Here is a 22,913-nt window from a genome sequence, read left to right as displayed (position 1 = left end):
CAGTTTTGTTTTTCTTTATTTGTCTACATTCAGCGGAATTCAAATGTACTGCCTGAATGATCCAGACATACCAAAACAAAACAAAACAAAACAAAACAAACCACTCTTTCTCACTGGTTTTTAAAATAAAATCTTCACTTATAAAACTGAAACACTAAAGCATTAAAATAAAGCAAGCTCATTTAACTCACTTCACAAAAGCATTAACAGATGCTGTATCCCTTCTGCAACTCTTTAAGGACACCCGATGGAACGCACACCGGGCAGGAACAGACAGAGGGATACCGCAAGGCAACAACTCCAACACTACTCAGACAAGGTGTAATGGCAACTAACAAACCACTGAAGACACGGAGTCCCAAACACAGCTAAATAGGGGTCACGGCACGGGTCTCAGGGACCACCACACTTCACAGCGTGGCAACATCGGCAGCATGGACGGGTGGGCACTGCGCCGGTGATGTGCAGACAGTCTCCCGAGACGAGTTGGAGGCAGAGGTGCAGGAGGTGAGAGGGAGGGCAGCCTGGGCCTTATCTGTACTGGTAGTTCATGCTGTGCTCTGTGTTCCGACTGTAGCCGCCTTGTGAGGACTGGTAGGAGCTGGAAGGGCCGCTGTAGCTCTGGCTGGACCCAGAGGAGCTGTAGTTCGACTGTGATGAGTAGCCTCCTGCAAGATGGAGGGAGGGAGCTTAGCACAGAGGTCTGGGCAACAGTTACACACTGCTGTACCCCAGGGTGGCAGTCAGTGGGCTCCTGCTTTGTCACACTGGCCTATCACTCACTGCTACCCCAAGAGGTGGGACAACTTGGCCTTTAGGGCTGACGTCAAGTGCTGACTGACTGACCAGAGACAGGAGCCCCACAGCGCAGTTCAGTAGCTGCCAACATTGAAGAGTTGGGGACTTGAGGTCTCTGGCCCCCGAAAAGACTGAGCCCAAGCCCAGCCCCCAAGGGAAAGCAGCAGCAGCTGTCACACAGCCCCGCTCACAGTGCCCTGCCGGACCACTTGCTGTCCGGGCCCACCTTGTTTGCCTTGGTATGAAGAGCTGCCCCCAGAACCTCCGCCGTAACCCCCATGTGAGCCTGTGTTGTAGGATGACCCACTGGAGCCATAGCTGTTCCCGCCACTGCGGCCTCCACTACCACTGTAGTCTGAGGGGGAAAAAAAAAATCAGTGTGATTAGGGCCTGGGCCAAGGACAGCTCAGCTAGGTGAGGAGCCTTGGTGGGGAGCCCTGTCACAGTCACCCTGCCCCGGGTCAGGCTTGTCACCCACTCTGAAGTCCATCTGTCTCACCTTCCCAACTACCTCTTCTCCCCCGGGACACAATGCTTTTATCTGCCCCCCTATCCCACCGCTTATTTAGCCCCCAATCCTCCTGATGACTGCTGTTCTCTCATGAGGACAAACTCACACCTACAACCCTACTGGGCAACAGTGCACACGATGCCCGGAGGCCAGTGCATGGGGCTGGTTCACTGAGGAGCTGGATGGAATACAGCCCTTGGGAAGTTCCAGGAGGCAGCCTTGCAACTTCTACCCTGGTACCTAGCCACAGCATGGGGGCAGAGACCTCAGCCACAGGGAAGGGCCCTAGGGCCCAAGGTGACGCGTCCAGGTTTCTCCCTACACTCACTCTCCCAGAGCGCCTCACTCACAGTTCCTGGCTAGAGCTGGGCTTTTGGCCATCCCACCAGGAAGTGGACCCTGAAAGCCAACTCACTGAATTTGCTGTCGTAGCTGTAGTCGGAGCCCCCACCACCACCAGGGGAGCTGTAGGAGTTGGAGTAGGAGGAATAGCTGCCCTGCCCATGGCCGTAGCCCTTCTGCTTGCCCTGCGGCGTGCCGTAGCTGCTGTACTGGCTCTGGTTGTAGGGTTGCTGCTGGCCCTGGTGGGACTGGTAACCCGAGCTGTAGGAGGGTTTCTGCTGGCCCCCATGCAGCGGCTTCTTCCCAGCATGTTTCGGGGGCACTGGTGAGTTGTAGCTGTCTCCTTGGTAGTAGGAGCTGTAGCTGGACGAGCCACCACCGCCCCCGCTGCCTCCACCACCGGCATTCCCAGAATGCCCTCCATTGCTGTAGAACTGACCTAAACAGGGAAGCAGCAGATCAGGTGGAGGGTCCCCGAGTGAGGGCTGGGAGGGGAGAAAGGCAGCAGTCGTGGGCCCTGAAGGCTGGCCCACAGCTTACTGCGCAGAGCAGCGAGGAACAGATCGGAGCACGAGGCTCTCTGCTGGTCGAGGCAGCCTGGCTTAAGCCAGCCCAGCCTTCAGCTCCACTCACCCTCAGCTGATGACAAGGGGTCTTTGCCAAGCAGCAGCACGACAGCAGCTTTGCAGATGTCAACATTACAATGAGATGGACTCCGAGCGTGGATGACATTCAGGACTAGCTGACGGCCACCCAGATGTCCCCAACGGTGACAGGAAAAGCAAAGCACCCAGAAGCAGTGAGCCCCCCCCCCTTCCCTCCGTGCAGGAAATGAGCTGCTCAACAGGCACAAGCCTTGGGGACCCCAGGAGATGCCTTGCCATGGAGGTCTCTAAGACCACCATGGTCTTCAAGACCAACTGCCCTTAAGACAGTGACTTGAGACTCAAGACCTCCGTCCTTAGTGTGAAAAACACAACTGAAGGCATAGAGTGGGTCCCCAGTCTCCTGAGAAGGCAAGCACAGGCTGAGACTGAGGTTCAATGTCTGAATGGGGCCTCAACGGCAGGACGGATGAGCTAGCACTGTGGCCGCTACGGTCTCTGGCCCCCACTTCTCATCACTAGGTTTTATCCACATGCTCCCTACTGGAGACTTGGGTGGAGTTGAGAGGAGCAGGAGGACAACAGGGCTGGGCCGGGCTGGGCCAAGGCATCACCTCAGTCCTACTACAGGAGGAAGCTCCCACCTCCAGGCTCAGGGGAAGCCAGAATATTGTCCAGTGCTCAACAGGGGCCTTGGAGCTCCCAGAAGCCTGGATTCCCGAAGTAGCCCCAGCATGCAGACCTTAGCCCAGCGAACCCCATTAGGCCCCAGACAGGCAGAAGGGAGAAGGGTGCTCCCACACAGCCTGACCTTGCTTCCCTGGTTGAGACCTAAGGGCACTATGCCTTTCCTCTACCCGCTGGTGGGTCCACAGCCCACCCCCATGCTGATGCTCCCCAGCTGCTGGCACAAGCACAGGCAGAGGCAATGCCCCTGTGCAAGCCTGTCTTTAGACAGACCTCTCCCACCCCATCACACAGCCACAACACTACAGAGGAGGAAGTGTCCCACAATGCAAGAAAGCAAACACATGGAGGCTCAGTGAGGATACTGGGAAGCCCAGGGCTCCAGATCACCCCCCACCCCAACCCCAGCACCTCCTCCAGGCCCCTGCCTTGGCTTCCCCAGGGTCCTATGCTGAGCGACTGAGCGGCCTGCCTGAAGCCGGGCATGAATGAAGAAGACACCAGTACGGAGGGCTCATTACTTTAACATGTATTCATTTAAAAAATAATAATAAGGAAAAGGTAGGTTTTCAACGTCATTCAGAACTATTTCCTGGTATAAAAAGACATTATTCGCAAACAATAACGTTCTAAAAAATAAAAACAAAATAAAATACATCATGCAAGGTCTTAGAAAATTTCACTGACTTTTCAAACCTTGGGGAACAAGTCACACAATAACCATTTTGGCCACTTTTTTGTCTGAATAAACATCAAATCTTGCAAGTCAAAGAAGGGGCAGATCTGCAGCAAAGTCTACAGAGCAGAGGCCTAACCACAGTATCACAAGGATCCCCACCAGAAAGAAGGGGCCTTGTACTTTACACATGGGGAGAAACTTCTAGGTGCCCGGCGGTGTAGACCCTGGTGGGGTCAAAGCCAGCTCTTTGCTAGGGAGAAAAAAAAAACTCTGGGAATGTGCAGGCCTCTTCCAGCTCAGTTTTAAAGGCCCATTGTGAAAAAGACAAACCCAAACCCAATCCAGAAGTCCATGCATTAACAGCTGTGATCAGGACTTGCAAAATTTCACGTTATTCTCTCCTTTCAAGCCTGTCTCACTTCTCACACAGGTAACGGAAGCGCAGTTTTGATGCCTCTGCAAATTCACGCTCTTAACTAAAAGCAGCCACAGGAACCCCTTAACCCCAGGACCCACCAGAGCATTTACAAAAGGTGGCAGGCCCTGCTCTACGCAAGTCCTGGCCATCCCAGAGGTTACATGCTCCTTAAAAAGGCAAGAAAAAGTCAGTTGCTCTGGATTCTCATGTACTGAAACTGTGCTCATCACTGCCAAAGGCATCAATCAGATGTGGAAATTTGTGAAAAGGTTAAAAATGCATACAAAACCTGCTGTAAATTAAGACAAAGGTAGATTAACACGTGCCATTATCTGTCTCTTCAAATAAAGGAATGCTTTCCATAAAAAGCAAAGATGGGCTTTTGCCTTGATGCTGAACAACGCTGGCTCTAGAATTCTGAATTCTGTGCGAGGCTGCACAAAAAAAATAAAAATAAAAATAAGAAAAAAAAATCTGAGAAAAGGGTTTGTCCACTTAGAGTGTACTTCGAAATGACCAAGGTCAAAGGCAAACTCAGGACAGAACCTGCCATTGTCTTAGGCCTGCAGGCTAACTGTTTCAGACAAGCTGCGGTGGAAAGCCACGGTTGAGAACCCAGAGAAGCACAGGGACACAGCACGGACACTTTGGGTTTTGGAGTTGGAGGAAATTGGAGTAAAAAGTTGATTTTGTGTCAATACTTTTAGACGCTCTAGGAAGCCCCAAAATCATGATAGCCGTAGCAGTCTGTGAAAAAGTCACCTACAAAAGGGGGAGACAGAGCAGAGAGAAGAAATTAGAATTCTTTTGAAAAAGGGCACAGAGCGCCACATTTGAAATTCAGGTTTTAGATTTCTCTGCTCGTGTGACCCCCCAATGAAGGCTCCTTCTCAAGACAAAGAGCAGTGCACGGGCAGGAAGGCGCATTCTCAAAGACTGGTGCTTAAAGCAGAGAAATTTAAAAAGCCGACTTCAAAGGAACTTAGGCGGTAGGGACACAAGGGTGTGTTAGCATTAAAACTGTGACAGTTTGGACACACTTTGGGGACAGGGACTTGAGGGCCGGGGCTAACCTAATCACCGCAAAAAGGTACGGCTGGTGGCCCTGAACCTCAGAGATGCTAAGGCCAGCCACCTACCCTAACTCAGACCCAGACTACGCTGCCGCCGCCGCCGCAGCTTCCCCAGTGCAGACAGAGAGAGCGCACACTTACTGTAGCCTGCCGTGGCCGAATTGCTGCCGTACCCATAGCTTCCATAGCCGGCACCTGCAAGAGAGCAGACAGGTTCCAGGGTGGATATGCACCCATCTACACCTTCCTTCCAAGGAGAGGGACACCACCATCCCTGGAGTGTGCCGTAGGTGACAGGAAGGAGGAGGACCCTCACCAGCATTCATGTAGCCTCCTCCATGGTTGGCGCCACCAAATCCTCGCCCTCGTCCTCGCCCACGGATGTTCCCTCCTCGACCCCGGCCTCGAAGGTTGGGAGGCGGGGGCACCTCGTTATGCATGGGACCTCCCATGCCAAAGCCAGGGCTGTGTGGCTGAAAGAGAGTGCACAGGAGTGGGGTCACAGCACCCTCAGATCAGTCAAATTACTGCCTGAGGCCAGAGGGCTCAAAGTTGAATTCTCACCTTGGCAGCAAATTTGGGTCCACCTCGGACAGGTACAGGGGTTCTCTTTTTTTTGTTGGCTTCAAGGGCAAGGGGGGCATCAGGAAAAAGCTTTTCTAATGCAGCAAGAGCAGCATAAGCCTTTGCCACCTTTTTGTTTGAACCAGCACCTTGAAACTTCTGACCATCCACTTCAACCTGTGGAAAAAACAGTGTGTGGGGACTGAGCTGACCCAGCACCTCCTCTAGTGTGAGGGCCTAGCTTAATTTAAAGCCTTTCTGCAGAGGCCCAGGCCTCTCCCAGAGCACTCCTTTCCCAGGAAGGTCAGGGTTGCCTCTAGCCACCTGATTACTCACCTCCATAACAAACCGTTTGTCGTGGCTGCCCCCAGTCTCAGAAATGAGCTCGTATTTGAGGCCACGCCTCTTCTCGTTAAGCTCCATAACTGGGTTCTTGCCATGCTTAGTCAATATCGGCCCCTGCTGCTTGACGTCCTCAGGGAAAGCACAAAGAAAACCCCACTAAATTAGACTCGGGCACTCCACCACTACCCAGAAGCCCAACAGCCACTGAGCCAAGGCCTCTCACTTGAGCCTCTAGATCTGGACCATCCTGTGTGCATGCCAGCTGCCATGTCTCAGGGATACACCAACTCCACCCACCCCGTTCTGGCTCCCTGAGTACAGGTTCTGGACCCCACAACTTCCCCAGCTGCTCCCTTCACAGGTGACTGGCTACAAGATCTGGCCGGTGAGGCCAGCCTTCTGACACGGTAAAACATTACTGTACACCAACCAAGCTCACACACAGGGACCGGCGGCAAGATGGCTCAATGTGTAAAGACACTTGCCGCCAAGCCTGATGACTCAAACTCAGTCAAAACCGCCTTCTATGGGGCTGGAGAGATGGCTCAGTGGTTAAGAGCACTGGCTGCTCTTCCAGAGGTCCTGAGTTCAATTCCCAGCAACCACATGGTGGCTCATGACCACCTGTAATGAGATCTGGTGCCCTCTTCTGGCCTGAAGGAATATACGCAGCCAGAACACTGTATACATAATAAATAAATAAATATTAAAAAAAAAAAAAAAAAACGCCTTCTACAAGTTATACTATGACGACTAAATGTGTGCCCTCAAGTGTGTACACACACAATAATGCATGTAATAAAAATAGTAATAATACAATGAAATCGCTGTAGGGCTTGTTATATTAAGGGGGAAATGGCTCAGCGGTTGAAAGCACCGGCGGCGGCGGCGGCTCTCAAGACATGGATTTGGCTCCCATCACCCACACGGTGACTCAGAACCTTTTGTTTTTTTGTTTTGTTTTGTTTTGTTTTTCAAGACAGGGTTTCTCTGTGTAGCCCTGGCTGTCCTCCCGAGTGCTGGGATTAAAAGCATGCATCACCATCAATCACCTAGCTTCACAACTTTTTTTAACTACAGTTCCAAGAGATTTGAGGGCACTGCACACATGTGTTGCACAGACATACACACAGACAAAAGATTCACATACATAAAATATAAAATGGAGAGAAAAAAAAAAGTTCAAGTTTGAGAACCACGCACCCCAGTTACAGAAAACTGCAAAACAATTCAGAATGTCTGAAGTGATTTCAGGATTTCAGGTTAGGCCACAAGTTGGACATGCCTGGCTCTGTTCTGCACATAAGGACTAGTGACTACCTGCTCTGTCCGGCAATATGGCCCACCATGCATGCAGCGTCATTCCCAGCACGCACCACAGGCTCACCTCAGTCGTGGCATCTGAAGGGAAGACAGAACTGGGGTTGGAGACAGCTTCTACCACAGGGGGTGGGGCCACTACAGCTGGCTTCCCATCCGACTCCTCAGCCGAGTCCTCCCCTTTGCTGGAGTCTCTGCCTTCAGCGCCTGTTGGCAAGCCCATGTCCTGTAACACCTGTGGAGCAGACAGACCCAGGGCTCAGATGGTAGAAGGCTTTCAAGGAACCACCTACAAAGGTCCTCCCACACCCCACAGAGCTTCCTAAGGTAACTTGTAGCACAATCTTAGCTACCTGCAAAGGTTCCCCACCCACCCATCTTTTAGTTTCTCAGGTTGCCTCTGAAGCTGTGACACATGACTTGCTAAATGATCAAAAATCTATCTACTTCCGTGTTTCTACACCCTTTCTGAGATTCATACTGTCAGCTTGCAAACTGAGGCCTACGTGGGAAGGTTCATTTTCCGTTTGTAAAAGAGTATGCACCTGCACTTACCTTTACAGCCACATGTAGTTTAGCCGTCTTTTTAGATGGCCCTGAGGCCTCGAAGGTACTGCCATCTACCTCCACAGACATGGTGAAGATGGGGGCATGAACAGGACCTGTCTGGGAGATCAGCTTGTACTGCAGCCCCGGCTTCAGCTGGTTCAGCCTCATTAGGGCATTCATAGCTTGGGGAGGTTCGGCCTTCTCCTCTAAGAAGAGACCAAGGTAAAAAGGGATGAAACTTGCAGAGCCCAGAAAAGCCAAAGCCTGCAGACTGCTACATGACTCTGGGGCAAGTGACCTGGCCTGAGCCATTCCTGCAGCCAGTGTGAGTGTAACTCACCATGGGACCCTCCCACTGCACCTGTGTCAGTTACTAGCCTGGGGGTCGTGGGGTGGGAAGAAAGCACCTTCCTCACTCTGAATCTCAGTCTGGACTGGAAGTCACAGTTCTCTCCCCTTAACCTCATGGGTTCTGGGATCACAGATGTGAGCCACCAGTCCCAGACATTAGGTTTTCACAATACTTAAATATCAAGGGCAGCCTGGTCTACACAGCAGTTCAAGGGCAACTAGAGTTACATAACAATAACAGAGAACATGTCTCAAAAAAAAAAAAAAAATCAAAGGCTGGGAAGATGGCTAAGAGGCCAAAGGGCCTGCTGTGAATGCCCGAGAGTTCAGCTCCTGAGAACTCACATAAAGCCACATGGGACAGGGCACATCTGTGTTCTTCGCACTCCCATGGCTAGACAGGAGATGGAAGCACAAGAATCACCAGGGGGGCCTGTGGGGCAGCTAGCCTGGCTTACTCAGCAGGAAACAACAAAGAGATCCTGTCTAAAACAAGGTAGAAGGCAAGGACAGACCCAAGGTCGACCTCTAACCTCCACATGAACACCACGGCACATGCACATTCACACCCCACAGAAATTCTTTTTAAACACATGCAGATTAAAAATAAATGAATGAATGAACGAATGAATGAACGAATGAATGAATAAGGCTTTTAGTATGGCCTTCAAGGGATATTTAAAAAAAAAAAAAAAAAAAAAAGGCAAAAACATCCAGATGTACAGTAACTGAGCCAGACGGAGGAAAGTGGGCACCAGCCAGGGAATGTTCTTACCTTTCTTCTGGATCTTCTTTTTCTTTTTGCTGGGAGACTTCTCCTCCCCATCCTCCTCCATGGGGCGTTTCATGGGTGTGATGGCGTAGGTGGTGCTGGGGGGAATTTGAACTGAAAGGAGACCAGGTAGAAGCAGCTGAGACATGCAAACAGCACTCTGGAGAGAGCCCTGTCATCAGTGCCCACATGGGTCCTTACCAGTGTAGTCCACTGGGTTCTCGTTCTTTGGTTTCTTGGGCATTTTGGAAGGCAGGGGGTCCATTCCTAGGACTTTATGGAGTTGACCAAAAGCAGCGAGCCGCAGAGCGTGCTAGAGAAGGGGAAGAGGAGTCTGACTCGGCTGCCTCATGCCACAGTGACCACATGTGCGCTCACTAATGCCTTCTGAGATGGGGTGGAAGCTGGGGGGAGGGAGGGGCTGCTAATAGTCTCCTTTAGGTCAGCAAGGGGTCCCCTGACAGCCAGGGCAGGGCCTGACAGCTCTGGCCCAGCCTTGCTGTGGGGGAGTGCCAGCCTGTGACCACCCCCCTCAAGAAGAGTACAGGAGACCCCAACCTGGGGGCTGGTTGCCACGTGGAGCCAAGTGGTAGAGCTGCAGGGGAAGAGCCTCGAGCAGTTCTCACAGCAAAGCTGCGGCCCACTGACCTCGCTGTGCCAACATGGCAGTCGAGCAGGTAGAGGCAGACAATCACATGTGGCACCAGAACAAAGCAGCAGTCCAGATTGGGGCTCCCTGTATCAGACACCATGCCTTTGCCTGGTCCCCAACCTGAGCCTATGACCCAGGGGCTGCCCTTCAAATGCCCAGTGAGTGCAGACTGGGCAAGGGCTCACGGTGGCAGTGGCGACGACTATACCTGCGCACTCTGTGTGATATCTTCCCGTTGCTGTCTGTCTAGATGCCCAATAGCATCAGTGGCTTCTTTTTCACAAGGGTCATAAATGCCAGAACCATCTGAAGGCAGGAAACAAGGAAGATATGCAGAGGATTATCCCTTGTCGTCTCATAAGAGTTGTTGGCTGAGGGAACCAGGTGTGTTACCCCCCCGCACCCCATCCACACCCAGCTCTGGAAAACACACCGAGCTCGGTGACCCACTCGGCATCCAGCCTTCGACAGAAATAAATTATGTGTCTCAGAGCAAGAAAGTCACGTGGGAGTGGGTCACCACTGGCCCTGGGTCCGCCCCATTCATGGTTGCGGACCCGGCACAGGGCTGGATATGATGGTGCAAGAGGGTAGTCACGTGCTTTGGCCCTAGCAGGGGGACATGGAGCTGCTGTATCCCTAACCCAGTCAGTGGACCAGTGAGGCAGTGGCTGTAAGGCCTTCATCCCTGTCCTTTTCCCTGTCCCTTGAAAATCACAAGGCCCCAACCTGGCATTACGATGCCGGAGGCCAGGCACTCCAGCACTCTTCGCAAGGCTTCGCCAGCACCCATGGGCCTATTGGCAGTGCCGATGGACTTCTCACACAGCAGCTCCAGTGGCTAAAAGGCAAGAGGGACAATGAGCATGCAGCCGCAGGAAACACCCTAGGAAGCCCTATCACTGGCTAGAGGGGTGAGGAGTCCCGAGACTGAAAGCCAGCCAGTGAGGTGAAAGTCCAGCATCAGACATCTAGGCAGGGGCTTTCATAAAGGCAGTATGTATGGGCCAAGGGACAACACTGAGGACTGAGGTAATTAGGGTTAAACTGTAACCTCTTAATAGTGGGCTGTTAAGAAACAGGCAGCTTAAAAAAATAAAAGAAGGAGGAGGAAGAAGAAGGAGGAAGAAGAAGGAGGAAGAGGAGGAGGAGAAGGAGGAAGAGGAGGAGGAGGAGGAGGAGGAGGAGGAGGAGGAGGAGGAGGAGGAGGAGGAGAACAGGCAGTTGGCAGACCAGGCCTCAGGCCCTTGGTGGCAAACTGTCCAAGAACACCTGCACCCCGACCCACCCTTATAGGACTAGTCACAGTGGACTGCCCCAGGCAGCTCCCACCTCCTTTCTGAACTGTGCCTCCCACCCACTCCCCGACCCAGGGTCTGATGGATCACAACAGCCACCCAAGCCAACACCATGAAGCTATGTGAAGGCCACAACACTCTGAAAGGACCTGCCTGGACAAACATTACCCCCAGCCCTAATCATAAGGTGCCTTACCCATCCTCTGAGCGGACCCCAGGAGGGCACTCGGGTACACAAGTCCCTTAGGACACGGATGACAATGACACATGACTTCAGCCCATTGGCTCTGGCCTAGAGGAAGAAAGCGCAGGCTCTTCATACTCAGGGCACCACGGACACCAGGACAGCAGGCACACATCAACACCACGAATCTCATGGTGCTGCTTTGCCAAGGGTAAACGGCTGCAGGGGTGCACAGCCACCAAGTGTGTGGCCAGCACAGAGCTAGCTCCCTGCCGTGTGGAAGGAAGCCTGTTACTCTTACGGCAAAGCAGCCCACTGCTCAGCGGGAGCCTCCTCAGGGTTGTCAAGTCCAATTGCTTTAGGCACGCTCCTTTAGCAGCTGCACGCTGCAGGTGCTAACAAGACCGGCACGGCTACCGTCAAAGTTACGGACACTTTACGGTCCAAGTTAGCCATGTTGTCAAGCTTAGGCATTCTCTACCGAAAGACAAAGAGAAGAACAAAATGCAAACCTGGAACCACTTGGCGTGTCGGAGGGACGCCAAGGCAGCAAGGCATTTCTGCCTGTCCAGAACGTCCGGGGGGTCGTTGACTGATAGCGTTTCTATTCATGGATGGAATAAGAAGACAAGGCACAGTTTGACCAAGGGGTTCTGTCAGGTGCAAAGGGGATGTGGCAGCTTCCTAAAGGGCAGCTGAGTCTCCCACAATCTCAATTTGTGTCCACCCTGGACAAGGGAAGGAGAGGCTAAAGTGCCCTCAGCTCTGCTCTGAGAGGAAGTCAGAGAAACTGGGAGGCCCTCTCCAAAATTTTAAACCACAGACACAAAAACCAAAATCAAAAAAGAAAAGTTACTCTAAAGGCATAATTGGCGGGGAAGGGAAAAGATAGATAGGCTGACCCTATCTTCTCAGAGACCCGTTCCCTTGTTTCTTCCCCATAAATTAGCTAGGCTGGAATTTACGATAGGAAAAACAAAAACAAAAACAAAAAGGTGGGGGGAGTGGAAATGAACTCCCTCTCTGCTTCTCACAAACAGGCATCCACCTGAAGCACAGGGGACCACCTCCGCCCACCAGGCAGGACTGCCCTAGCCCCAGGCCTTGACAGAGAGAGTCCTGTTGGTCAAAGGTCCAGCGTCCCTGAGTGGATAAGCTAAGAGGGCTTTGGTCACTGGCAACAGGTACATGTGCCAAAGGGAAATGAACAAGTCTGTCTCCACTGCGGTACAGCTAGGCTGTCGTTTGGCTCTCAGGGATTTGGATAAGGCCTGACAGCAGGCCCAGGAGGGCTGCAGAGAGATCGTGAATTGTATGGAGATGAAGTAACAGCCTGGCATCTGACGTGCAAAGACTGGGCTGGAAGACAGCACAATGGTTTAAAACCTTATCCAAAACTCCGCTGCAGCTCCTGGACTCTCTGAAGCTCATAGAGTGCCACAGGCAGAGGCCAAAGGAAAACAGCCCAGGCTGTGCCGCAGGGATCACTACTCCTACGTGCCGTTCATAGAGAAGCCATTTGGCTGCCGCTAACCACTGCAACACTGCAAGATTCCCGGGGACACACTTTTTTTCAGAGGAAAACAAGTTTAACAAGGAGGTTCAAGACCATTCAAGGAGCATAAGAAACAAAATGGTGCACGCCCTATGCAAAGTGCTACTCACTTTTAGTGCCACTGTTAGGTCCAACTCCCAAGAACACAAGGCCAAGGGGAGACATGAATTTAGAGTACAGGCAGTCAGAGCTACACTGACACCCTCTCATCAGAACACTCTAAAACTGAATAGCACATTTGAGCGAGAGGGAACACCAAGTCTGCAATGTTCTGCTGGCCTCTCTCGGCCTCCCTACCTCCGGCTAATATTTTCTCCATTTCTTCTCTGACAACAGGGGAGGTCAGGTGGATGGTCAAGGACAAGGGGGGTTCTTTTGTGTTTTTTATCACAATCGCAGCATCATCCACAGACTGGAGTATTTCGTACTTGTCTTCTGTTACAGTCTGGAGGAGGAAAAGAAGGTAGCTTTCAAAACACTTTCTCTGTAAGGCAATCAACAATCCTAACAAACTCCACTGGGTCTCAGGTTATGAATACTAGGTGGGCCTCTAACCCTGTAGCCAGAGAAGCTATTTCCACCAAGAATGTTAAAATGTAAAGGGAGGAGTCAGACATGGTGGCTCATACCTATAATCCCAGCAGTTACAGAGACTAAGGCAGGATAATGAGTTCAAAGCTAACACAGGCCACAGAACAAGACTATCTCAAGGGCAGAGAGGGAAAGGAGCTAATGCAGTGGCAGCTATTCCAGTGACCTGGGAGACTGAGGCCAGAGGATAACTTGAGCCCAGGAAGTTAGTGCAAGCCTGGGCAGCATAATGACACCAAAACCAATCAATGTTAATTTAAAAACAAACAAAAACCAAATGAAATTCAAGCCTGAGCATCAGGATACATGCCTGAAATCCCAGCACCCTAAAGACAAAGCAAGAGGACCCTGCTGTTTGAGGCCAACCTGGTCTACAGAGCAAGCCACAGCTACACAGTGAAATCTAGTGTAAAAATAAATACATGCAACAGCTAGCCACCAGGAAGTCATATGCCTATAACCCTAGCACTAGGGATGCTGAGGCAGGAGACTGAACTCAAGGCCAGTCTGGGATACAAGGGAGAGCCTATCTGGAGAAAACCAGGTCTTTTTTCTCATTTTCCGAGACAAGCTCTTCTTGGCCAGTGGCTCTCTTATCTCAGCCTTAGTGCTGGCTCAAGGCTGGGGCTTCTAATTTCTAACATGGACCCAACATGCACACACTTCAAGGCTACAGAACAAAGCCCACGACAGAGGGGATCCACAGCCTCAACAAGTCCCATGCTGGGAGAAGCAGTCAGCAGACAACATGGAGGAGAAGCACATGCATTACTCTAGCCTACAGGCAGGGAGAGACAAGGAACCATGTGTGTCCTGCAAGGCAGGTCTACAGGGTGCTCAACAGTCCACACTCAACTTCTTTATAAGCTAGTTCTTGTTACTGGAAAAAATTTCAGTCTCTTAAACTATTTTTGTTAAAAGAAGTAAGGTGGGTCAGGCAGTGGTGGCGCACGCCTTTAATCCTAGCACTTGGAAGGCGGATCTCTGAGTTCGAGGCCAGCCTGGACTACCCAGAGAAACCCTGTCTCAAAAAAAGGAAAGTGCATACATATACTGTAGAGAGGACCTGTGCCCTGGAAATCGACCTCAGCATGGCTCACCTCTGGATCAGGGAATTCTTGCTGAGGAGGTTGTCCCGTGTCATACAGTGTGTTCAAAGCATCCCTGGCAACCACTCACTTGGGGAAGGAGTGCCTCACTTCTCCCTATCTCCAGAGAGGGTGGAGCTATCAGCTGTCAGGAAGCACTGATACAAGGAGCACCGCCCTGACTTGGGCAGCTCACTAACCACAGCTCTATGCATGCCTTGTGAGGCATCCACCACATCCATTACTACCTCTAGAGAGCACAAAGCTCTTTCGCTCAAAATATTTACCAATGTGCTCCACATAACAATCTTTAGAAAGAGATAATAGTCATCATGAAATCCCAGCTGTGAGAAATCATCTGAGAGTCTGACCTGTGGCAGTTCCTCTCAAGTTTCTAACATTCTGCACTTGTTGCTCTTCCAGATCTCAATTCATACCTCTCTCGAGCATGTACCCAAAATGGAATGTTTACTGACATACAAAGACATTTTTCTTTGCAAAGTAACAATACTTAAAACCAACCTGAAATTTCTGTATGCTTATCTTTTAAGTTAAATCTAGGAGAACTTTTCTGGAAATTCCGAGAATGACAGTAACGAAGCTCTGCTGTCTCTGGCTGCCCCCAGAGGGGCATGCTGGGATCAGCTGCTCAGCTCCTGAATGTCACATCACCCCGATCACTCAGACAAGTATGAGATTAGCCACAACTGGTCAGGGAGACCCATTCCTATAATCCTAGCATTCTGGAGGCAGGAAGATAAAGATGTCAAGGCCAGCCTGGGCTATATGAGACTCTACCACAAGTCAGGGCAGGGAGGGTGGGCCATAATGGACAAACTCTCGAAGAAAGTGGGGGAGGTAGATACACATACATCTGACCTGGAGTCTAGCTCAGTAAATGTTCAACAAGCATCAAAGACCATTAGTTATGCAACATTTTAGTAACAGAAGAAATGACTGAGGTGTTTTTTTGAGTCAGGGTCTTACTCTATAGCCCAAGCTGGACTTGAATATGCATATCTTCCTGACTCAGCCTCCTAACTGCTGGGATTACAGGTATAAGCCACCACGACCACTCTTTTCCCTCTTCTCTTTCTCTCTCTGAACTCTTCCACTGAGCTCCAGCTGCAGCCAAGTGAGTGGAGTTTTAAGTATGTCCAGGTCTGACCCACGAAGAGTTAATGCCCTTCCTTCCTTCCTTCCTTCATCCCATGCAGCCTACACATGGTATTTTTATTCTAGCCCAATAGTCCAGGCTTCACACATGAGGGCACAAGGCTTTAACTAACAACTAGCAGACTGTGCACCACTATAAGCAGCGGATGATTTCCCACAGGCCCTCAAAGGCTCTGTGGTGACCTGCTCGTTATCAAGTTGAACACATGGCAGATACAAGAGGTGCTCCCTGGCACATGACACAGATAGGCCCTCTCTTCCTCTGACCATCTTCTCCACAAGCGCTAGGACCCCCTCTGGCATGGTGGTGGTGGTGGTGGTGGTGGTGGTGGTGGTGACGACTCACAGTGAGCTGGATGGCCAGGTTGTCAGCCACCTTGTCCAGAAGGGCAGTTGTGGGCTTCTCCTTACAGAGCAGAACCAGCTCCAGATCCAAGTCCCCCTTGAGCAGAAGACCCTTGGCTACCAGGCCGACCCGCATCACGCCCCTCAGGGTCCTAGTCATGTGTTCCGCCTTCTGTTCCCTGAGAGACAGACAAAAGTCGGGCTCAATGGGAAGCCAACCTAGCCAGAACCCAGGGAGACTGTCACTTCTTAGGAGAGATGCTAGCTTAGCTGTGCCACATAGTGACACAGACCTGTAATCCCAGCACTCAGGAGGCTGAGGCAGAAGGACCTCTGTGGTTTTGATGCTACCTTGGGCTGCAAAGTAAGTTGAAGGTCAGCATGGGCTATCCCATGAGATCCTGTCACAAAAAAACACTAGAAGAGCTAGGCAAGACAGAGGCAGGAGGCATCAGGAACTCAAGTGCAGGCTTCAGTACCTAGTGAGGTAGCAAGTCTGGGCGACATGAGACCCTGCCTGAAAAGGCCTGAGCCGCCTTCCTACACACACCCACACACCCAGAGAGAGAGAGAGAGAGAGAGAGAGAGAGAGAGAGGGGGAGGGGGGGGAGGGAGGGAGGGAGGGAGGGAGGGGACACCTTGAGACTCACCCAGCCCCTTCTTTGCTCTCATCGTCTGGGGGCGTATCCATATTTTCTGCCTCAGCGAGCTCGCTGCCGCCCTTCTCCTGCTCATCAATCCAGTCAGAGACAGCCTTGAGGGCCCGCTCAGTGTGAGATACCATATTCTGTACGGCCTCCAGCTCCTCTTGCGTTGGGTACACTGAAGAATGCTTTGCCATCACATGGCGATCATCGTTCACAAAAATTCTCATGGGACGCTGGAAATGTGAAAACTACGCTAAAAATGACGCAAGGACAGCCAGCAGCCCACCCCTCACCACTTAGTACCATTCCATCCTTCACAGAAGACAGACTATGGGAATATGGCCCGCAGCCTGAGAGGAGACTCTCAAGCAGCAGCAGAAACGGGGCACTTTACGTATCGCTCGCTACACTACAGTAGTCCCCCTTATCCGCGGGGTACACATTTCAAGACCCCAGTGGATGCCTTAAACCGCGGACAGCACCAAAATCAAAATGTGGTCGGGTTTAACCTCTACACACACAGGTATGATAGTTTTAATTGGTCAATCGGGCACAGGAAGGGCTTAGGACGGAATGTGAATGTGGTCTCCCTCCAAGTAGCTGCTCATCCTACTCACCCTTCTTCTTCTTGTGATGAAGTGATGATGGTACAATGCCTACGTGATGAGATGAAGTGAGGTGAATGACGCAGGCATCAGGATGGCGCACAATTTAAAACTTAGCAATTTTTTTTCTTTCTGGAAATTTCCACTTAATATTTTCAGACTGCGGTGGACCGCAGGTAACTGAATCCGCGGGAAGCGAGAACACGGCTAAGGGGGGACTACTGTATTCACATCGTGACACGTAATTATTTTAAGGAATTTAAAATGTCTTAAGACAAAATGCTAATAGCAGCAAATGCTTTGGGGACATGCTATGGGTATCTTTGTATATAAGTGAAAAAATAGTGTCTATGATCAAAGAAAAAAATTGTCTTACCATTTTTCCTTCCTTTTTTCTTGTAGTGTCTGGAAATCAGTCTTGGATTATCTTTTCAAATTGTGACAGCTTTCCTTGGTGTTACCAATACTTCAACTATCTATAAGACCAGAAAACCTTTTTAGTTTTAAATACCCCAGAGACACATGCTCCCAGCAGCCATATACTTGGTAGTAAGAATGAAGGCTCAGCTCACAAAGGGCTAGATCACAGCAGGACACATCTGTCTTCCCAGGGAGCCAAGCCAGGGCAACAAACAACTCACTCCAATTTCCCTTCACAGGAAGACAGCAGGATTCCAGGATTCCAGAAGACCTATCTAAATCCAGCCACACACTGAGGGGGTTTCATTTCTTCCTATATAGCATGCTGGGGGGCAGCAGAGAGGGTGTCAGGATTTTATGCAACTCAGGCTGGCTCCAAAGTCCAAATCCTTCTGCTTCCACCTCCCAAGTGCCAGGACTACAGGTGTGCACCATCAAGCCTAGCTTGGACTCTTCTGTAGTTCTAGAGCAGGGATTCCTATGGGCATATGCTCTACCACTGACAATCTCGCAAATGTGTGGTATATGCACACAAGTCTTTGTGGGTACACATGAAAGGACAGACAGAGAAGGCTTTAGTGTCCTGCTCTATCATTCCCTACTTTATCCCCTTGCAACAGAGCCTCTCACCAAACCTAGAGCTGTGTTGGCACTCAAAAGGCCCTGGTACCCTCCTGTCTCTGCCCCACCCACAACAGTAGGGCTCCATCTTGAGGCCATGTCCAGCCAGCTTCTTACAAGGACACTGGGAATTCTAGCTCAGGTCTTCATGCCTGTGCAGCAAGCACTCCTATCCATCAGGCCATCTCCCTCCCAGGGTTGGTTTTTCAAGGCAGGACCTCTGGTAGCTAAGGCTGGTCTCAAATTTGCTACACAGGGGAATATGACCTTCACTTCGGGATTCTCCTCTACTCTACCTTCAAGTGCTAGATTAGAGGCATTTGTCACAGAAATCAAAATTTTACTTAGTCTGTAGTTCCAGACTCAACCAGAGACTCATATAGCTAAACCCGTGCTCGTTCCACTGCCTATACTCCACCACCCAAGCATGCTGGGCTTTATAAATAAACTCAAGCAGGAGGCGGAACAGAGGCTGTGTTAGCTTTACTACTGCAGGCACTGGGTGTTATCCCAGCACTAAACCGGAAACTCAAAACATCATGTAATAAATAGGGAATCAGGGCACACATAAGTGATCCAGGTAGGATGTCTGGAGTTCAAGGCCAGAATGAGCTACAGGGCAACATCCTGGCAAAAACAAAACAAAACAAAACAAAACACAAAGGAGGAGGGCTGGCAAGATGGACTGATGGGTTGCCATCAAGCCTGATGGCCTGAGTTTAAACCCTAGGGCCCACACAGTAGAAGGATAGATCCACAAGTTGTCCCTTGACCACATGTGAGCCACAGCACATTCCTCCCCTGTGCAGATAAATGCAATACAAAAATTTGAAAGAATCAGCCAGTTGATGGTGGTGAACACCTTTAATCCCAGCACTCAGGAGGTAGAGGCAGGAGGATCTCTGTGAGTTTAAGGCTAGCCTGGTCTAGAGTTCCAGGACAGCCAGGATAGTTAGACAAAGAAACTCTGTCTCAAAAAAAACTTTTTTTGAAAAATCAAGTAAGTAAAACATAAGATTAAGAAGCTACCAAAAAAATGTTGCAAGTAGAAATGTTCATCAAAATATGGGTGCTATTCTTGTACAATCCTAGCACTTTGTGAGGACAGGAACAGAAGGAGTACTGTGTGATAGAGGACAGACTGGGTCTACAGAGCAAATTCCAGGACAGCCAGGGTTACAGAGAAACCCTGTCTCAAAAAGAAAAAAAGAAAAAAGAAAAGAAAGAAAACTGCTTGTTAGAAATGGCAGTACTCCCCTGTAGCCCTGTATTCAGGAAGCAGAAGCCAAGGGGTGTAAAAGTTGAGGCCAGCCTAAACTACCGAGCAAAACTCTTATCTCAATAAACAGACAGGGCAAAGGATGGCCTCCTGGATAAAGGCACTTGCTAAGCAAGCATGAGCACCGGGGGTGAATCCCCAACACTCATGTACTAAGTCTGTAATCCCAGCAGTGTGTGGGTCAGAGACAGAAGGATGGCTACAGCTTTCTGCTGACAGCCTAGCTCCAGATTCAGTGAGCGAGCCTGTGCAAGGACTCAGGTCTCTGGAGTGACAGGGCAGGACACACACTATCTATCCTCCTCCTCTGGTTCCTCTCCTCTCATACACACAGGCATACACATCAAGCACATAAAGAAATCAAACACACACGCATACAAACAGATCAAAATATCAACTCTACGTGTTTAGAGAAGGAAAAAAAGGTGGGAGCTCTGACCCATAGGACGCTACAGGGACAGACAAAAGGTCCTAACGAGCTTGTCACACAGACAAACAAGGAGAGCTCTCAGCCTTGTTTGCAGTGGGTCTGTTAATGCAGACTCCTATAACCAGTCCAAATGCTAAATAAAGGTAAGTGATTACTGCGTGAGTGACTGACCCTAAATGGAACATCTATTCACTCACTCCAAGGTCCCGGAAACATCACAGAAGAGAGAGCAGAGACCATGAAGTGCTGCAGATGTAGCAGGAGTACTGTTGAAAGCATGTCTTCTGGACGGCATGGCCATTGCACGAACTCATAGCAGCTGTAGCTAGCTGCACAGGAGCTACATTATGCATGGCCTCGTCAACATTTTAGCATGGGTAAAGGAGGAGGAGCTTATGAGGCCCCACCCTTGCTGAGGAGCTCTTGGTAGTTAATAGTTGCTGAGGGAGACAGTCATTTTCTTCAGGGAGGCAGCCACTGTTAAGTTGCTCATGCTCCAGTATGGAACAACTCCCACCCCCACCCCCACCCCACATTCGCACATATACAAGCAACCCTAATTAAAGATAATTGGTTACAAAACAATAACAAACAAAGCAAAAAAAAAAAAAAACTGGGGCAAGAGGGGACTTGTTGAAAGAGATTCAGCAGGAATAATCAAAATATATTATATACATGTACAGAACTGTTGAAAAACCTTTCTAAAAGTAAGAGTCAGCAGGATGGCTCAGGGGGTAAGGGCATTGACCACCAATTCCTCCCCCAAACAGTCCTCTGAACCTCCTCAGGCTTGGCATGGCATGGCATGTGCCCGCCCCCAAGCAATAAAAAATTAACATAATTAAAAGACAAAGTAACATTTGGAAAAGCTAAAAGGTAGAAACAAGTGCACCAAGTAGATAACCCCATGGACTCAACTTTGGAAAAGCTAAGGCACCCAAGTATGTAACACAAGTCTGCAGGGCGAAAAACTCTCTAAACAACATGCAAACTACAACCTACTTGACTCCTGCGCCCTACAAACAGCCTGCAACTGTTCACCAGTCAACAGCTGATTCCTTCCACAGCACTGTGCTCCATCACACCAGTGAGGCCCTCCAACCACATTGTTACAACAAAGACTGTACTGTAGGCACAACTCTCAAAAGGTATAAGCTGCAAGGACAAACTGCCAAGACTGGCCAAAGAGACCTTCCCAAAGGTCTTCAGGACTACCTACCAAACACTGCCAAGTTAGAAGTTCAACTAATACCACAGAGTGGGAATGAGAGTACTGCAGAGGTGGTTACCAGGAAAGAGGAGAAAGGCTTCACAGGAGAACGGGAGGGGAAGGAGAGTGCTAAGGAGAGAGTGTGAGATGCTAAGAGGTGGAGACCAAGCCTAGGCTGTAACTGCTCCTAAGCAGCCACATGTGGGAGAGGCCACAGCCCTTTGCGTTCCAACTTTCTGTGGAGCTTCCTTCTTACATCTACAGCAGAGGGGCCTCTGTACAACATCCCGAAAACTAAGCAGACCAGCCTCCGTAAGCCATGAAGCCCAAGTCCCTCTGACCCCTAAGTGTCAGCAGCTCCGACTCACAATTGTTACTGTGACCAGCTGATCCAGGTTCTTCCCATGTCAAGGAAGAGATTGAAACTCAACTACAAGTCAACTATACATATCTGTGTTGGATAGGATGCTTATGCACACCTATAATTTCAGCACGTGGGAGGTACAGGCAGGATCAGGATCCTGTTCGTGGCAGGCCTAGGTTAAGTGAAAATTTATCTCAAAAACCATACTTGAGAGCTGGAGAAACACTATGGTTAAGAGCACTGGCTACTCTTGTTGAGTACTGGAGTTCAACTCTTAGCACCCATATTCAGTGGTTTACACCCTTCTGTAACTCCAGCTCCAGGCGACCTTCTTCTCATCTCCACAAACACCTATACTCTCCTACTTATCTACACACCAACATACACGTCAGCAAATACATACACGTAAGTAAAAAAGAGAATTTTTTTTTTCACATTTAATGCTTAGATGTGATAACTAAGGACTAGACAGCTTGGCAGTTCCTGCTCTCAAGAAGACCAAGTTAGAGCCAGGTATAATGGAGCATGTCTTTAATCTCAAGACTCAGGAGGCAGAGGCAGGGGGGTCTTTAAGTTTGAGGCCAGCTTGATCTACATACCAGGAAGCCAAGGCTATGTCTCAAAAAGCAAAACAAAACAACAGACCCAAGTTCAGCTCTCAGCATCTCCCTCCAGTTCCAGGGGACCTGACATCCCTCTTTTTTAAGATTTATTTATTTATTATGTATACAGCATGTATGACTGCAGGCCAGAAGAGGGCAAGAGATCTCATTACAGATGGTTGTGAGCCACCATGTGGTTGCTGGGAATTGAACTCGGGACCTCTGGAAGAGCAGTCAGTGCTCTTAACCCCTGAGCCATCTCTCCAGCCCCTCTGACATCCCTCTTATGGACTCCACAGTACCTGCACACAGATGCACATACTAAACATAAGTAGAGACACACATAAATAAAAAATTAAAACAAATCTTAAAAAAATAAATAAGTAAATAAAAGATACCTTTAAACCAGCAACCTAGGAGGCAAAAGCAGGTGGATAGCTCAATTTCAGACCAGCTTGCCTACAAAGCAGGGTCCAGATCAGCCAGAGCTACACAGTGAGATCCTGTCTCCAAAAAAAAAAAAAAAGTGAAAAAATAATTATCGTATTTTGATGCCTTGAGCTGTTAGAAGGGGAGGAATATGTTAATCTACCTGCTTGTGCCTAGTTCAGATAAATACATGGCTAAAATTACTACATGCCTATTGTTTCCCCAGAAATACTCCAGAGAGAAAATACAAAAGGATGAGTAAAACTGCAAGGCACTGGGCAGAGCTAAAGCTGGGAGACTGGCCGGGCCGTGGTGGTGGTGCACACCTTTAATCCCAGCACTTGGGAGGCAGAGGCAGGAGGATCTCTGTGAGTTCGAGGCCAGTCTGGTCTACAGAGTGAGT

At 49.9% G+C, this 22,913-nt stretch overlaps 1 protein-coding gene across 13 annotated transcripts in view; it reads right to left on the bottom strand.

Annotated features, from left to right (window-relative positions):
• Positions 1-22,913, bottom strand: part of Ilf3 (interleukin enhancer binding factor 3) — a 45,844-nt gene continuing 22,931 nt past the window's right edge. For 2 of the 13 annotated variants that reach the window (XM_059267430.1, XM_059267431.1), the window contains exons 2-21: positions 17,532-17,631; positions 17,168-17,206; positions 16,554-16,798; positions 15,905-16,082; positions 13,001-13,148; positions 11,661-11,752; positions 11,161-11,256; positions 10,396-10,507; positions 9,875-9,972; positions 9,216-9,327; positions 9,018-9,128; positions 7,898-8,097; positions 7,410-7,577; positions 6,014-6,151; positions 5,678-5,854; positions 5,430-5,586; positions 5,255-5,308; positions 1,725-2,090; positions 1,025-1,153; positions 1-668 (exon numbers count right to left, since the gene is read on the bottom strand). In XM_059267430.1, coding sequence (XP_059123413.1) covers positions 532-668; positions 1,025-1,153; positions 1,725-2,090; positions 5,255-5,308; positions 5,430-5,586; positions 5,678-5,854; positions 6,014-6,151; positions 7,410-7,577; positions 7,898-8,097; positions 9,018-9,128; positions 9,216-9,327; positions 9,875-9,972; positions 10,396-10,507; positions 11,161-11,256; positions 11,661-11,752; positions 13,001-13,148; positions 15,905-16,082; positions 16,554-16,798; positions 17,168-17,206; positions 17,532-17,534 — 2,760 coding nt within the window. In that variant the 5' untranslated portion in view covers positions 17,535-17,631 and the 3' untranslated portion in view covers positions 1-531. Of the gene's footprint in view, positions 669-1,024; positions 1,154-1,724; positions 2,091-3,354; positions 4,803-5,254; positions 5,309-5,429; positions 5,587-5,677; positions 5,855-6,013; positions 6,152-7,409; positions 7,578-7,897; positions 8,098-9,017; positions 9,129-9,215; positions 9,328-9,874; positions 9,973-10,395; positions 10,508-11,160; positions 11,257-11,660; positions 11,753-13,000; positions 13,149-15,904; positions 16,083-16,553; positions 16,799-17,167; positions 17,207-17,531; positions 17,632-22,913 lie in introns of those variants that run through there. The other 11 variants (XM_059267437.1, XM_059267438.1, XM_059267433.1 and 8 more) reach the window with 10 other exon arrangements.

This window comes from Peromyscus eremicus, chromosome 7 (genome assembly GCF_949786415.1).
Source record: "Peromyscus eremicus chromosome 7, PerEre_H2_v1, whole genome shotgun sequence".
Lineage (NCBI taxonomy): Eukaryota > Metazoa > Chordata > Mammalia > Rodentia > Cricetidae > Peromyscus > Peromyscus eremicus.
This window is presented reverse-complemented; position numbering and strand designations above follow the sequence as displayed.